The sequence below is a fragment of the Suillus fuscotomentosus genome, assembly GCF_016647785.1.
Source record: "Suillus fuscotomentosus strain FC203 chromosome Unknown F5891scaffold_35, whole genome shotgun sequence".
NCBI lineage: Eukaryota > Fungi > Basidiomycota > Agaricomycetes > Boletales > Suillaceae > Suillus > Suillus fuscotomentosus.
Genome location: NW_024539547.1, coordinates 37408 through 51885, shown reverse-complemented (window position 1 = coordinate 51885; position 14478 = coordinate 37408). Strand labels below are relative to the sequence as shown.

General features: G+C 49.2%; 5 protein-coding genes across 5 annotated transcripts; 2 read left to right on the top strand and 3 right to left on the bottom strand.

Moving 5' to 3' along the window:
• Positions 1–237: 237 nt before the first annotated feature.
• Positions 238–2573, top strand: F5891DRAFT_954661 (peptidase S8/S53 domain-containing protein; the record flags this gene model as incomplete). The annotated part of the gene is made up of 9 exons (XM_041375271.1): positions 238–709; positions 762–1046; positions 1098–1205; positions 1261–1389; positions 1444–1560; positions 1613–1813; positions 1867–2127; positions 2162–2358; positions 2412–2573. The coding sequence occupies 9 exons, from the start codon at positions 238–240 to the stop codon at positions 2571–2573; spliced, it is 1932 nt and encodes a 643-aa protein (XP_041224514.1).
• Positions 2574–2677: 104 nt separating this feature from the next.
• Positions 2678–4044, bottom strand: F5891DRAFT_430985 (mitochondrial carrier domain-containing protein). The gene is made up of 5 exons (XM_041371797.1): positions 3662–4044; positions 3326–3603; positions 3120–3269; positions 2845–3061; positions 2678–2786 (listed from the first exon to the last, which is right to left on the bottom strand). Exons 1-5 carry the CDS (start codon positions 3871–3873, stop codon positions 2717–2719), a joined length of 927 nt encoding a protein of 308 aa, XP_041224513.1. The 5' UTR covers positions 3874–4044; the 3' UTR covers positions 2678–2716.
• A 35-nt stretch (positions 4045–4079) lies between these two features.
• On the top strand, positions 4080–7133 carry F5891DRAFT_1111170 (uncharacterized protein). The gene is made up of 6 exons (XM_041363717.1): positions 4080–4422; positions 4471–4713; positions 4766–5277; positions 5324–5542; positions 5596–6252; positions 6305–7133. Exons 1-6 carry the CDS (start codon positions 4271–4273, stop codon positions 6955–6957), a joined length of 2436 nt encoding a protein of 811 aa, XP_041224512.1. The 5' UTR covers positions 4080–4270; the 3' UTR covers positions 6958–7133.
• Positions 7134–7543: 410 nt separating this feature from the next.
• Positions 7544–8388, bottom strand: F5891DRAFT_1190122 (uncharacterized protein; the record flags this gene model as incomplete). The annotated part of the gene is made up of 4 exons (XM_041367247.1): positions 7544–7978; positions 8034–8126; positions 8181–8249; positions 8311–8388. 4 exons carry the CDS (start codon positions 8386–8388, stop codon positions 7544–7546), a joined length of 675 nt encoding a protein of 224 aa, XP_041224511.1.
• A 1391-nt stretch (positions 8389–9779) lies between these two features.
• Positions 9780–12142, bottom strand: F5891DRAFT_1235134 (histidine phosphatase superfamily). The gene is made up of 7 exons (XM_041369624.1): positions 11567–12142; positions 11191–11511; positions 11010–11138; positions 10751–10898; positions 10531–10695; positions 10309–10478; positions 9780–10256 (listed from the first exon to the last, which is right to left on the bottom strand). Exons 1-7 carry the CDS (start codon positions 11678–11680, stop codon positions 9954–9956), a joined length of 1350 nt encoding a protein of 449 aa, XP_041224510.1. The 5' UTR covers positions 11681–12142; the 3' UTR covers positions 9780–9953.
• Positions 12143–14478: the final 2336 nt, after the last annotated feature.

Below are 14478 nucleotides of genomic sequence, written 5' to 3'. Positions count from 1 at the left end.
CTCCGTGGTGGGTAGGTCCATCAAGCATCCATGCGTCCATCATATGTCATATCAAGATCTGATGCATTTCAGAAAGAGAACGTACAATGATCACGTACGTCGCTAGCTTCCTCAGGTTAGTACCTAATAGGACTGAGATTTTATAGCTCGATCAACTATAAAATCAATCATGAAGTTCTTCTACCGAGTTTAGCGCCGTCCGTTGTCTTCTTGTTGTTTTTTTTGCTCTTACAGCCAATGCGTTCTTTCCTTTTACCAGTCCTTTCATTTACACTCGGTCTCGCCGCTTGTGCGATTGCCGACCCCACTCTCTCTCCGTGGCAGCTTCACGAACAACGTTCTCATGTACCCGCAGGATGGACCCGAACACGAAAACTGGATTCCTCTGTGTCGGTCCCCTTACGATTTGCGCTTTCCCAGTCAAACATGGAGAACCTTGAAGCACTTCTCTACGAGGTGTCACTTCCTGCTTCATCCAATTATGGCAAGCACTGGTCTCCAAGTCAGATTGCCGCCAAATTTGCCCCAAGCGCCGAATCCATAGAGACCGTGCGCTCATGGTTGATCGGAAGCGGTGTAGAGCCCCACCGCATAAAACTCTCTCCCACCAAGGGGTGGCTCGAAGTGGCTTCTACTGTCGAAGAGGCTGAAAGTCTTTTGCTTGCCGACTATCACGTATACGATCACGAATCCGGCACAAAACATATCGGTTAGTCTCGTGGTCATAGCGTTTATTGAGCTTATTTTAATTTTGGCTACAGCCTGTGACAGTTACCATCTGCCGGAGCATGTGATCCCGCACGTTGACTTTGTGACTCCTACCATACATTTTGATGCCAAGATCCCGCGGAAGCGTGAAAATCAATATACCAGAGTCCCAATTGGCCAACCTGGTCAGGGTAGCACTCCCAAGACGTCTGGTCAAATTGGAACCATCTTTGATCAACTTGAGGATTGTGATCAGCAGATCACGCCAATTTGTTTGAGGGCTCTCTATGGACTTTGGTATCAGCCAGTCGCCGGGAAGACCAACAGCTATGGAATCGGTACGTCTGCTCCCTTCGTGCGACTGTGCTAGGAACTCACCGACCACAAAGTGGAATACACCCCACAGTCCTATTTGCAGTCTGATCTTGATTTGTTCGCGAAGAATTTCTCAACCGGTCTTGAAGGTGTTTCCCCTACACTGGTCTCGATTGATGGAGGTACCGTTACAACTTATCATTCGCAGTGGGCGACTGACTAAGTTGGTCGTGTTAGGCGTCATCGAGGGTTCTGACCCTTCTTTTGATTACAATGGGGAATCCGACCTCGATCTGGAGTACGCCATGACCTTGGTAACAAAGGGACAAGACATTACTCTTTACCAAGTTGGAGATTCGGTTGAAGGTATGGAGACGACCTGTAGGTTCAACATATAACGCTGATTTCATCGATATTTAGGTGGTTCTTTCAATACCTTCCTTGATGCACTGGACGGAACATACTGCAAGTACGACGGCGGTGATGATCCCACCCAGGATCCCGTTTATCCTGACACCGCTAGTGGCGGATACACAGGTGAGTTTTTGAACTTGACCATATTCTAATCATATTCAGCTGCATGATGCAGGTAATGAGGAGTGCGGAACTGTCAAGCCTGCAAACGTCATTTCCACATCCTACGGATACAATGAGGCCGACCTCTCTCCCGCCTATGCTATTCGTCAATGCAATGAGTACGCGAAGCTTGGCCTCATGGGCGTCACTTTCCTCTTTAGTTCGGGAGACACGGGTGTTGCAGGCAACGGGGATTACTGTTTAAATTCTGACGGTAAAATTGCATATTATTCAATATCATCAAACCCTTGACTTAGTTTATTCCAGGTTCTCAATCCGCAGACGGTAAAATCTTCAATCCTGGCTTCCCTGCTTCATGCCCGTATGTCACTGCGGTCGGTGCCACCCAAGTTAGCCCTGGCCAATCTGTATGGGAGCCCGAAAATGCATGCGAGCAAGTCATTTACTCTGGCGGTGGATTCAGTAACTACTTCAGCATGCCTTTGTATCAGAAGGCAGCGGTCGAAGGGTATCTAGCAGCTGAGCCGATCTCGTACCCAAAGGATATCTACAATTCTACTGGGGTACGTTTCTTCATAGTTTAAGTTTAGTCAAGGACAAGGTCGACCATTTTTACAGTCCCGTGCATATCCCGATCTCGCTGCTAACGGAGCAAACTACGTCATTGCTGTCGACGGTAATTTCTCGCTCGTGTACGGAACGTCCGCGGCTTCGCCTGTCGTCGGTTCTATCTTGACCATGGTGAACGATGCTCGTATCTCGCGGGGTCAACCACCTCTTGGGTTCATTAACCCTGCTGTGCGTCGTGCATCACCCTTCTAATTTCAACTTGTCGCTGATATCGTTTCAAGATCTACTCCGCTGATTTCATTGGCGGCTTTAAGGATGTCACCAATGGAACGAACCCGGGATGTGGCACTCTGGGATTCAATACAACTAAAGGTTGGGATCCCGTTACTGGCCTCGGGAATCCCTACTTTCCCTCTCTGCTTTCCAAGTGGCTGTCTCTTTAAGCTTTTTCTGAGCAGAGGACTTTTCAGTTATATTCGGACCATACTCACACACTCCCTTTTTGAAATACTTACTTTTAATAAAGTATATTACGCAAGGTCGCGATCAGCACTTGAGATAACAATGAAGTTTTTGGTCTGCCTATTTAACCCTTATGTTGGACGCGACGCAGTGCTCTCTGTCTGAGATAGGCCTGTACGACTAGTTGTTCGATCCTGGTGAAGTAAGTAATAAATTCAGTGCGAGCATTGATGGAGAGGGCCAGTAAATCACCTCTGTTTCACCATCATAGCCGTCCCTTGCCTCAGTATGCCCTTGAACAACTGCGCACCCAGACCACGGTATAAGGCGAAGAATCCGCCAGTGGTATATATTCCTTGGAGCGATGACCGTATTGACGGGCCCTGTGACGAACTGTTGGTTGAATTAGATCTACGAGAAGCTTGTACGACAGTCTTTGCGAGCAGCAGCGGGTATAACATAATGACGGCTTCGTGAATCACGTATTAACATTTATTGAACAACAACAATGGAGAGGTGTGACCCACCTATGGAATTTGCAAGCGCGCCCCCTACGAAGGAATGGCCTGGGGGTGGGGAGGCGCGTTCTTTCCCCTTCAGCATTACACTTCTGTACTGCTGGAACAGATAGAGTGTGACTGCGGGATTGAGCGAGAGCACAAAATTGGACGAGAACCCTATGGTTATTGTCGTAAGTTCTGATGGACGACTGAGTGCTTCTCGAAAGCCAAACCTTTCCAGAATCCCCGTAACCCCTCTTCCCGAAGTATTTGTTTGCAAACTGCCGTGAACCGTGACGTTCCTCCTTGTGGTGAAGAATCATCGCTCACTCGAGCGGTTTGCAAGCGCACCGTAACGAGATTGAGAGGTGTCGTGATGGATCTGCTAGCAATGCCTGATAGGTAACCAATTGCAAGCTCCTGTGGGAGAGATAACATGGCTGCTTTCGATTTTCCATTTCCGCGAACAACGAGTGCTCGCAGGAAGGAATACACGTAGTAATACAGAAAGCTGATTCAATGATGATGAACAACATCTTACTAAGACGCAGAATGCAGAAGTTACTGACCTTGAAAGTAGGGTAGCACTGGTGTCTGCCCCAATGCCGTCGTATAGCGATGATAGTCCATAGGTATGTATTTGTTTGCGTATGGATGTGTCCTTCTCCGTGGCCTGTATACGGGTGGTGATGAGGTCGAGTGGGTAAGTCAGCGCATTAGCGCTCGCTGCTCCTAGTGAGCCTGATGCTGCCTGAACGAAGGGTGGCAAAACGCTTGTCATGATAACGTCCAAGGTCGAATTTGAGATGTTGGTCTGAGGTCAAGATAGAACCTCGCTAGTGCTTTCGAAGCACTAAAGCGAGTAATAGTCAGTAATCACATGGGCAGGGGCGGTGGCAGAGTGGGAACATTGTAGGTGTCCTTGCAATATTGTGTTGCTCACATATATCGCGTCATGTGACAGGCGCGGCAGAACCGCGTCAATTTCACCTGGCCCTTCCCTAAATACCACCACAAGTCCACAATGCAATCATACTCCGCGACCACCTTTCGCCACATTGGCTGATCAGATAAATGGGACCCAGTTCGTTCTTCTTTCTAACAACAACCACCTTTCCCACTTTACCACCTGTGAACCTTAACACCCAGTTGCGTTACTCGAGTCAACTTTAACTGCCATGTCCCCTGGCGAAGCACAAGCCGACCAGCCAAACTTGTCATGTACTCCGCCACGCGCTAATCAATCATCTCATGTTTCTAACCTCAAATCCACCCCACTCAGCCGTGGGGCTTCCGCTGCCAGTGACCACATTGGCCTGATCGGCGCCAAGTGAGTTTTTTCCTGTCATGTTTGATTGCCACCTGAAGTCCATGCAAGGATCAATCAAATCCGCCCATGGATTGAGCGGGACATCGAGAAAACTAAGACATGCAATGTCGACGTGATGCTAGGAGATCTCCTGCAGCGTGCTTCTAACGATCCAGAGACTCCACAGCCCGATCTACTGGACAAGTGTCTCGACGCCGTTCTAAAGGTTTGCAATGGGAAATTTTCCACTAAGGAAAAAAAGCCCGGCCAGATATTTCGTTCTTCTGACATCGCGCAAAGTCTTAGGGATTAGTGAGTGCTCTTTCACTGTTTGGGGGAATGTCGCACTCATAATGATCGCAAGCTCGTTGCCGATGATTGAAACCAAGTCCTACGCGCCTTTCATCAAGGCGACGAGTACCGCGCTTGCCTGTCTTGAAGAGATCCTCGTTGAGGGAATGCGTGCTGCTTCGAGCGACCTGGAAATGATCTGTCAGCACAATGATATGCCTATATACCAAAAGCACCAGACTGAGAAATCGAAACGGATACCTGACGTCTTCATCCTTCCTTCGAAAAGCTCGAAGGAGGCGTCCCCAGATGCAGCAAACCCACCCTGGGACCACAGGGTCCAGAATGCAGCAAAAAAACCGAAAGGGGGGCGAATCTTTTGGAAAGATGTGCTCGCTTCGATCGAATTCAAGAGAACCTCAAATTTTGGGCTGGAGGGGCCCTCGGCTTCGTATAAATTGGAAAAATATACACCTACCGATCCGGAATATCGGAAGGTGCCCGTGCGGGAGGCGTCTGCCGGCTCCGCAACTGCAGTGTCAGTTCTGCAGATCAAAGCCGAGCAACCTGCACCCGACCTTCCACGTAAGCCATGCATTAGCTATTCGGGGCTCAAACTAAATCAGCACAGCCCCGCGCCGTTCGAACTGTGACGATGTAGTTAAGAATACTAACGGGAGCTCCAAGCGCAAGGCTGAGGATGATGAGGAATCCGCGGCCAAGCGAGCCAAGACCACCAACACGGACGCGGACCGCCCGCTAGATGTGACTGTCCAGACAGCACTCTACGCTGCTGAAATGTTTGCAGCAAATATTGCAGTCACTCACCTCCTCAATCTGATCATCGTCGGTGTGTTTTGTTTCGTTCGTTCAATGCTTGCGTTCTTACGTTTGCTTCTGTAGATAACATCGTCTGGATCTGGTATTATGATCGGCAGGGGATTATTCAAAGCTCGGGCATCAACTTCATGAAGGATCTCCCCCGATTCATGGTGTTGTTATACGCGTTACAACGCTTCAACCTTGGCGACTGGGGTCGGAACACACAATTCGAGGAAGTTGTGGAGGAGGGCGTGCACAAAACCTCACTGAATGGCGTGGTTGTGAAGGATGGCGTGCACAAAGCCGACCTTGGTGGCGTGGATCTCGTGATTCATACCAACTCCAAAGAGAGAGTGACTCACTACGGGTTACAAGGACGCGCAACCAACGTGATCCCTGTCACTAGTGAAAAGCTCTCCGCAGAATTTCCAGATATCAAGAAAGATAGGATGGTGGCCAAAATCTTTTGGGCAGAAGAGGACCGCATTAGCGAGCCGGAAATCTTGAAAAAGGTTCACAAGATTGCCGCAAAGGAATCGGACGTCGAGGGCCATGTTCCTCAGCTGCTTTGGTACTGCAGGTTCCCCAATCCGACCCGCGCAGTACGAGAAGCGCTTGGGATTCCAGAAGCAAAGAAGGGCAGCCGCGTGCTCTACATTCTCGTGTTCCGCAAGCTCGACCCCATCACGGCGCTCTATGGCATAGAATTGTTCGATGTTTGGCGGCAATGTATCTTATGTATGTGGCTCGTCGCATTTTATAAGACCCTCCGCTGAAATAGCGTGTTCAGGCCACATTGCTCTCTGGAAGGGAGGGGTCTATCATTTGGATGTCAGCCCTGGCAACCTGATGTGCTACAAAAAAGACAGACGCTGGATCGGGGTCTTAAATGACTACGATCTATCGTCGTTGAAGATTAACGCGGGTCCTATGGGCAATGAGCGCACGGGCACAGTGCCGTTCATGGCGCTTGATCTCCTCACCCCTGAAGGTCAACGAGGTGAAGTCGCACACTTGTATCGTCATGATCTGGAGTCATTCGTGTGGGTTCTCGTGTGGGTTTGTCTTCGCTACGAGAATGGAGTTCTACTGGCCGCGTCATCTCGCCTCCTCGATGAATGGGCAACTGTAGACCCTGTAACATGTGGCGAGAAAAAGAGAACGTTTCTGGATCGTTTTGTGCATTTCGAGCGGGACTGGATGGATCCCCAGATTTGGAGGTTGGTGGAGGACTCTTTGGAAGTGCTCGAAGACGATAAACATCGTCAAGTGAAGAACAAAATTGCCCAGGCACGTAAAGCAAGGAGGGGCATACGCACGGACGCCGAGGAAGAGAAAGAAGAGAAAAAGACAGGCGAATATGATTTATTCCACGCGCTCACGGCTACCGAGACCTGGGAGAGGACCTTGAAGACGCTGTGCGCTTACCTTCCTGAATCATAACCGTTGTTCAGTAGTTTTGACCAATACAATCACGCAGTGACCAGTCTTGGCATGATCATTGACGTCTGATACTCCCTACTATTCATGGAAGGCACGAAATGGAATTAGAATGGGTTACTTGGTGATTGTTAGTTTAGTTAGTTCTCCTCTCTCTGCTTGACGTCTTGCTCGTTATGTAAGCAGTACTTTCGTAACTTCCTCGCTCTTCCTCACAGCCACCCAAAGACCGTCACACTTGCAACTCAACAGCATTTGCTAGAGGACAGCCCCGGCAGATTTGAAAATTCTCTCTCGATGTCGACGCTGACACTATCAATTCACTTAGCTTCCAGTTACACTACGGCGATTCCCTCGGTACGGGGTCGCAGCCGCACAACGTTGCCAGACAATAGATCCTCGGCATGTCAAATGAAGACGAAGTAAAAGCGGCGCTTCTCACTCAACCTATACTAGCCGCTCTGGAAGAAGTTTAAATGTTCAATATGGACATAATTGTCTTTGATCCGACTACTCTGAAAGGGTGCTATACATATATAGCACTCAAAGTGTGCACGGCTGACCCGCAGCACGTAATGATATTAACTTCTTACAGCCACGCGGAGGTTAGGAATGCTTCCTGCCTCAGAGTCGCCACTGCCTCTGCATCTGATTCACGATCAGCCCGCCACGCTCTCACTTCTACTGCTCTCGCTATCTCCTGCAAGGCAGTCGCACAGCCTTGGTGTGCGGGAGGAAATGCACTGAGCAGGGCACGATGAGTGAGAATCGTCTCCAGGTATTCGCCTCCCGTGGTCCGGAATTGTGATGACGTGGGGTAGGGGTAAGGGAATGGAGAGAGCACGTGGGATTCGGGGGCGAGTGAAGCGAGGATGGATTGGAGGAAGTGGCATGCGGGAAGTGGAGAGCGGGGAACTATGATAGAGGAGGTGGGTAGATGGTTGGTGCTGTTTGTGGTTGTGGCTGTGGTTGTGATTGGGAGGTCGCAGGAGCTGGACTTTGAACTTGATGATTCCGCGTCGGACTAGATGAGTCGTAAGTTTAATGGTGAGAATTGCAAAGATTTGAGTTGCACTCACATGGTACGCTGGATCCTCTGTGTTTGCAGCGTCCTCGCCTGCCCTTTGCAAGGCATAGGGGACAGCAGGGTGTGTTGGATCGTTTTCGGGAGCCTTTCTCCATTACGGAGTCAAACTTATGTGTGATGGGCAGGGGATCATGCTTACCTTGGTCTTGCCTTTCGACAAGGTCAGTGTTTGTAGAAGCTCACAGAGATCAAACTCGGCGCCGTATACCTATAATATAATGAGCGTCAGAACTTGCTTGAGAACTGATTCGGCGTCAATGTTATCTCACTGGAATTCCGTGGCTATGCAATTCATCGTAGTCCGTCACGATCACCGGACCGACTGGAGAGTCCATGTCGATGTCCATCATAATCTAGCAGTTATACAATAAACACGAGCGTAGATGCAGGGAGTGCACGAAGAAATCGGTGCTGGGTGTAGGGAACAGATGAGCTGAATCGCTCGTGTAGTTGCCGATAGCTATATGTAGCCGTTCTCCGAGGGCATGCGGAACCGGCTACCCTGCCTCGTGTATCAGGGAAGGATCAGAAGGACTTCCGTTATTGGTTAGCTTTCTAAATGTGGGGACACAACGCGGTACAGGGCAAGAGATCTAAGCCAGAACCCTCATAGCCACTGGCGAAGATGCAAGCGAGAGTTGCGTCTAAGAGTAACCGAGGCGCACTGTGCTGGCCATGAGATGTCTGACAGGGCGCAAGACAAATTACAGGCAATGCAATAAATTGATTTGGTGCGTAATCGTACACATCTATAGCCAGCTGAAATTCTGCAGATGCCAAAACAGGTAGACAGTGCCGAAGAGGATGCCAGGTACACTCTGAATCACTGCTATATCCGCACCACTGCCAGATATTTCCGTACGTATGCTGGGATGATAGGCACGTTGCGCTGGCAGAGATTATCATGGTCCGGACCTATGGTCACCGGTAAACGTTCGTCAGCATTCCGTCAAGACAGTGCATGTAGTAAAAATGAACATGATTCAGAGAGAAGATTATCAATCTTGCTGGTAAAGCAAGAAATTCGATCATACACGAGCGTCCAAATGACCTCGTGTCAAATGATAAGTGTATACAATTAATTCATCAGACACAATGGAAGAATGTGAAAACACTGAATGGAAGCACTTACGGACGTCGAGTCAAAAGAAAGTTGCCTGAGACTCGGAAAGGCCAAGTATCCATCAAATTCATAAGATGTGGCAGCGAGAAATTTTGGTCATGTTGAGAAGTGAACACAGATGAATATTTGAATACCCATGCGAGTCAGTCGAAGTCGTCAGTACGAAACCAAGCTTCTGAGAAGTCTGACCACAAGCGCAGGTGACTATACTGCAGGGAAATTTGCTTACGTGGCTGCAAGCTAATTGGGTGAATTTCACCGAGCAGACTCCATTGCAAAGTCTACCTCTTACTACGTCAAACACTCAACATTAGTAAAGACTGCGCCCTTATGAGATGACTGAATTATCAAATTTTGAACGCTGGACCACAAAAGAGAGTCTCGAGTTAGGTTCAGTGATTTACGTTGGCAAGTCTGGCAGCGATAGTACTTACAGGGAATCCCGGGATCACAACATCATAGCAAGCGATGCAAAGGTCCGAGAAATGAGTGAGTTTTCATAACTATGGAGACCCAGTCCCATATGGTAAACTACACAGCAGTCATATTGCAAACGAGAAGAAAAAAATGTGGCAAGAGTCTAAAGAAAAAATGCGATGCAGTCCAAATACCAATCAAACAAGAAACACACCCCCGCTGAAGCACGTAGTGAAGATATTTTTCAACCTCTCCGACCCTACTAAACCCGCGCTTACAAGGGAAGGCGCTGCTTCTCGCTCATGGAAGCAGGCTGAGCGATGACGTTCTATCATGAACAAGAAAGAGGAAACGACAGTTTGTCAGCACGATTCAGAAAGGCACAATACCAGGACCAACGGTGGAAAGCGTTCCGTAATCGGGGTACTGGCTCTGAGGTAGTAGGTGCGGCTGACTTACCTCATCGTCAGCAAGGCGAATGCGAGTGTTCTGAGCCCTGGTACGGGCGCTCTTGATGAATTTGGAGAGGATGAACATGCCGAGGAGGAAGACAGCAGCCAGGACGGCAAAGATAGTGCTGGAAATCGCGTTCTTGGTGCCAATGTGGAGCCACTCATCCTCAAAACCTGCGCTGCAAGCAGCAGCCCATTGCTTCTGGCTAGTAATGGCGTAGTTCTGGAACAGTGGTATTGAGACAAGCAAATTCAAAAGTAGCGCAGGTGCCTACCTCGATCCTGTAGATGAATTCCGTTGCAGCAATGTCAGACCTGTGGCCGAAAGCATGGTAGGTCTCGAAGCCGCCGTTGGTACCGTTCTTGAACTTGATCCTGATGAAGTCACGATCTTCAGGGGCAGGTCCGCGACGGAGCTCGAAGGCAAGAGCAGAAGCGTAGTTCGCTGTAGTCCTTGCGTTAATCGGCTGAATGCATTGAAGTGAGATCATACGCACGGATAGCGGCAATCTCAGGGTTCTCCTTGGTCATCTCAAGCATGTGGAATAGAGAGATGAAAGGGTGGTAGGAAGTCTCAATGAGGAGGAACTGTAGAGGGTCACCGTTGAATGCAATCCGTGTGAGGGAGCTCAAGACCGTGTGGAGGATTGTGCGGCCAGCCACTGAGCAACAACAAGATTAGTAGTGGACAGCGTACGTGAATCGAAATCGGCTCACAGTTACCAATACCACCGACATCCTTGTCCGAGAAGATGGCATTCTCGTGGAAGTCAGCATAACCACGAGCCTGCTCAACCAACGTGGGGGGAAGGCGGTGAGCGTATGTCTTGTTGTGGGAGAGCTCAGTCGACATGTAGTCGTGAATCTAGAAGAAGTTCAGCCCGATATCAGCGACCTAAGTTAGATGCCCACACACATTCCACTAAATCATAAAGGTGATCAGCATATGTATCAAAGAATGAGAGGCGTAACCTACAGCATTTTCAAGAGTAGTAGGGCGGCCGAAAACGTAATCCCTGACAGAACCGAAGAAAGGAGCAGCAGCCTTTGCGGTCTCCCGGAACTCAGAAGACGAGTAGACATCAGCGATGTGTTGCTCGAAAGCCTACAGGTCATGGTGAGATTGTGGTTCCCCAGGTCCGGATTGGATTGCTTACCGGGCAGTCGGTCCATGGCTCAAGGGACCTGTCGTTACCAGGCTCGACAGTCTCAATGGGAACGTACTGATAACCGCCAAGAGGAGCAACGACAGTGGTCTCGTTGGCAAGAACAATCTTGTTGGCAAGGTTGGGAGGGAAAAGACCCTGAAGGAGGGCGATAGCGGAGTCAAAGACTACGGGACCCTCACCGCCAGCCTTGGCATGGACGTGGACCTCATGGGTGTCCACGAGGTCGGTTTTCATGTCCGCGATGTATGAAGGAGAAGACGAGGACATGTAAGTGGAACGAAGGAATGATCCGAGCTGATGAGACTCGGCCTGTAGTGAAGCTGCATCAGCTAGGAAGTTTTGGGCCGTACACCTAGTGACTTACAGCACCAAGGGCAGTGCTTTCGGTGTAGGCGCTCTCATAGGTGTTGGGGTCCTGGTAGTACTCTGTGCGGTCACCATTACGGGCGATGACAAGAACACCAAGAACGTCAGTCATGTTGGTATTGGTAATAGGTAGTCGGTGAGGGTGGAGGAGCTGGAGAGGAGTACGATTCTGTTGTGACAGTTGGAATCCTCGTCTTTAAATCATGGCAGAAGCCAGCCCCTGCGCTTGTATGCCTTGCACCTGTTTAAGCGACGAGTCTTAGATCACATTAGGTTAGCAAGGAGAAGGCCTGGCTAACGCAAGGAGGGGACAGCACGGAGCCAATGCACAGAAGCTCACGGAGAGCATGGCCATTCTGTAAATTGAACTGTACATGCGTATACTTGCTTCCTAACGGCAGGGTCTGAGTAGGCAAGCTTGAAACTCGAAAAAGTTCTCCCGTGCGGATAAAGAGGTCCCCGTCCTGCTGAAATGACACGATGAGTATCATGCCAAGATCGTGGCCTCAACGTAGACATTATGTTTTTGGGGGCAATACCCAGGTGGGAAACATGGATAGATCAGCCATACGAGTGGTTGAAATTGATAGGGCGCAGGTCAAATGAAGCTCCGTATACTATTTGGGATCAAGACTTGATGCATGCCGGAGAGCCTGATCCTGCCTCACCAGCACCACGAGTTGGTTGAGCCCCCTTAAGACCACGGAGAGCTTCAATCGTTCACGTTAAGATAAATCTCCACGCATTCGTATCAGAAATCAGGAAGGGCTCACCCAGTTCCAAAGCACAGATTCAATGCAGTACAAAGAAGAGTCCGTAGTAGGCAGCCATAGAAGGGTTTACACAGCAGAACTGAGGCAAAGATCGTTAATGAGCTAAGCCTTGACCGGCCGAACCTACAAGGTAGATGCCAATAACCGGAGAAGTCGTGAACCTATGCTAGCTGGCAACCCCCAGAAATGAAAAGCATGCTGTCCACGATTAGATAACTGGAATCATTGTAGGCATGCACCTAGACACGCGCAACATTAATATCAGTTTTTACGTGCGAAAGACAATAAAGTCTGCACCTATTAGCGACTAATCAACATATGGCAGCCTCATGGTTTCACATGCTGGGCACTCACGGAGATAGTCCAACTATTCAAGACACGTTTTGTTGCTCACACCCATAAGAAAATGCAGAGTCGAACATGCAAATTACATACGAAGGTGATCGTGATGTGAGGAGTTAGCGTGCATGAAAAGTCCGACGTTGCACTATTCAATATTCAATAATGGAAGTCGTAACGTAAATTCCGTAATGCGCCTTCAAGTTGTACTTGTATCGCCCTATGCGGCCCTGCCTGTGGCTATTCGGAACACCGCAATACAAGATGATGGCGAAGATGCACTGGTACCCAAGTCCCACCGTTAGCGTCATCGCAAGGCGAACTCACTTCCCCACACTGCAAGCACCGCGCGCGACGACGGACATCACTATAATTTGGGTGACGACCTGACCACATTAATTACATCATGATTGGTCTACTGTCAACATCACACGCCTTTCAGCTCAAGCGCCGGTCGCAACCGAAAAGTAAGGCCGAGCGTCTCACTTCCGGGTTGCCGGTCAGTATGGTCTCGAAAAATGGTAGAAGTTTCGGTGAGACCACTGTGGCTGTAATTACTTCGCTTCATTCCTATTGTGAGCGTATAATCGAGCGATCACAGCTGGAGTTGTATGAGATACTGGCATGGCATTCCTGATATGAAAGATGGAAGTGTTAATGTTCTGCGGCGCAGTCTGCGCAGGCAGACCCATCACACCGTCTATGCATGTTGACTGCGTGTTTAGATTAGTGTTCAATGAGACATCCGGCGACCACTATAGTGCTGACCTCCTTCCATATCGCTGGTTAGGGTTCTTGACTAACACGCCATCTAACCTTCTGCAAGAGCAGAATACGCGCTGGGTGCCAGTGTGGTAAGTCTGATCAGTGTAGGTATGACAGAAAGATCTGGCTAGAGATATAAAAAGTCGAGTCTTTGCCATCGGAGTTGAAGACAAGCAGGCCATGAACACTTTAATGAGTTGGCCAATGGCAGGCAAATATTTGAGTGGGACTGGGTTGAGTGATGTTCAAGTCGTATGGCCCGAAGAACAGATGGTAAAGAGTTGGTAAAGAGGCCAAGTAAAAATTTTAGCATGTCCGCATCCCACTGTCCGTCGTCCTACCATGATCTCGTCAACTGATTTCGGTGGAATAACTTTGGTCGACAGCCTTGTAGGGCAAAGGCTGCATCGATCCCATCAAGTGGTATGGATTCAGGACCTGTGGCACAAGATTATCATTGATGTTCCGAGTCTGAGGTGCGATTGGTGATGCCCATGTAAAATTGGCTTCTAATCAGCAGCTACATCGATGTTGATGCCAGGCTGGGCACTGGTGTGCAAGTATGCATGACGTCGACGAATTGGCTTTCCATTAACCCGGCCTTTGGTAACGAAGAGAATCTGGCATGTTCTATACTTGTGAATAAGATCGTTTGGGAGTTGGTTGTCGCGACCTTGGATGCAAAGAGTATCTGGACAGTGTTTGCACTAGTGTTGTGCAGGACTAGTGCTGAGTACTGAGTACTGAGTACTGAGTTGTAGCATCCAGGACCAGATTGTTGTCGCGACATTTGTTCACTCTGCCGTATTCTGCCGCATGAGGCTCGGCTGTCGGACAGAACCGGTTTGGTAGAACCGGCTGGCGGACTTGCGGCTTCTGCCCACAACATAGCGCTCGCCGCTAGACTCAGATTTCATCGTCAACTTGAACAGTATTACTGTAATGATCATGAGTCTGGCCATCCTTGGATCTATTATTTGGCAAAAAAGTTTCCGGCTTTACAACACTCCCATATTTATGACGAGCCTGATGC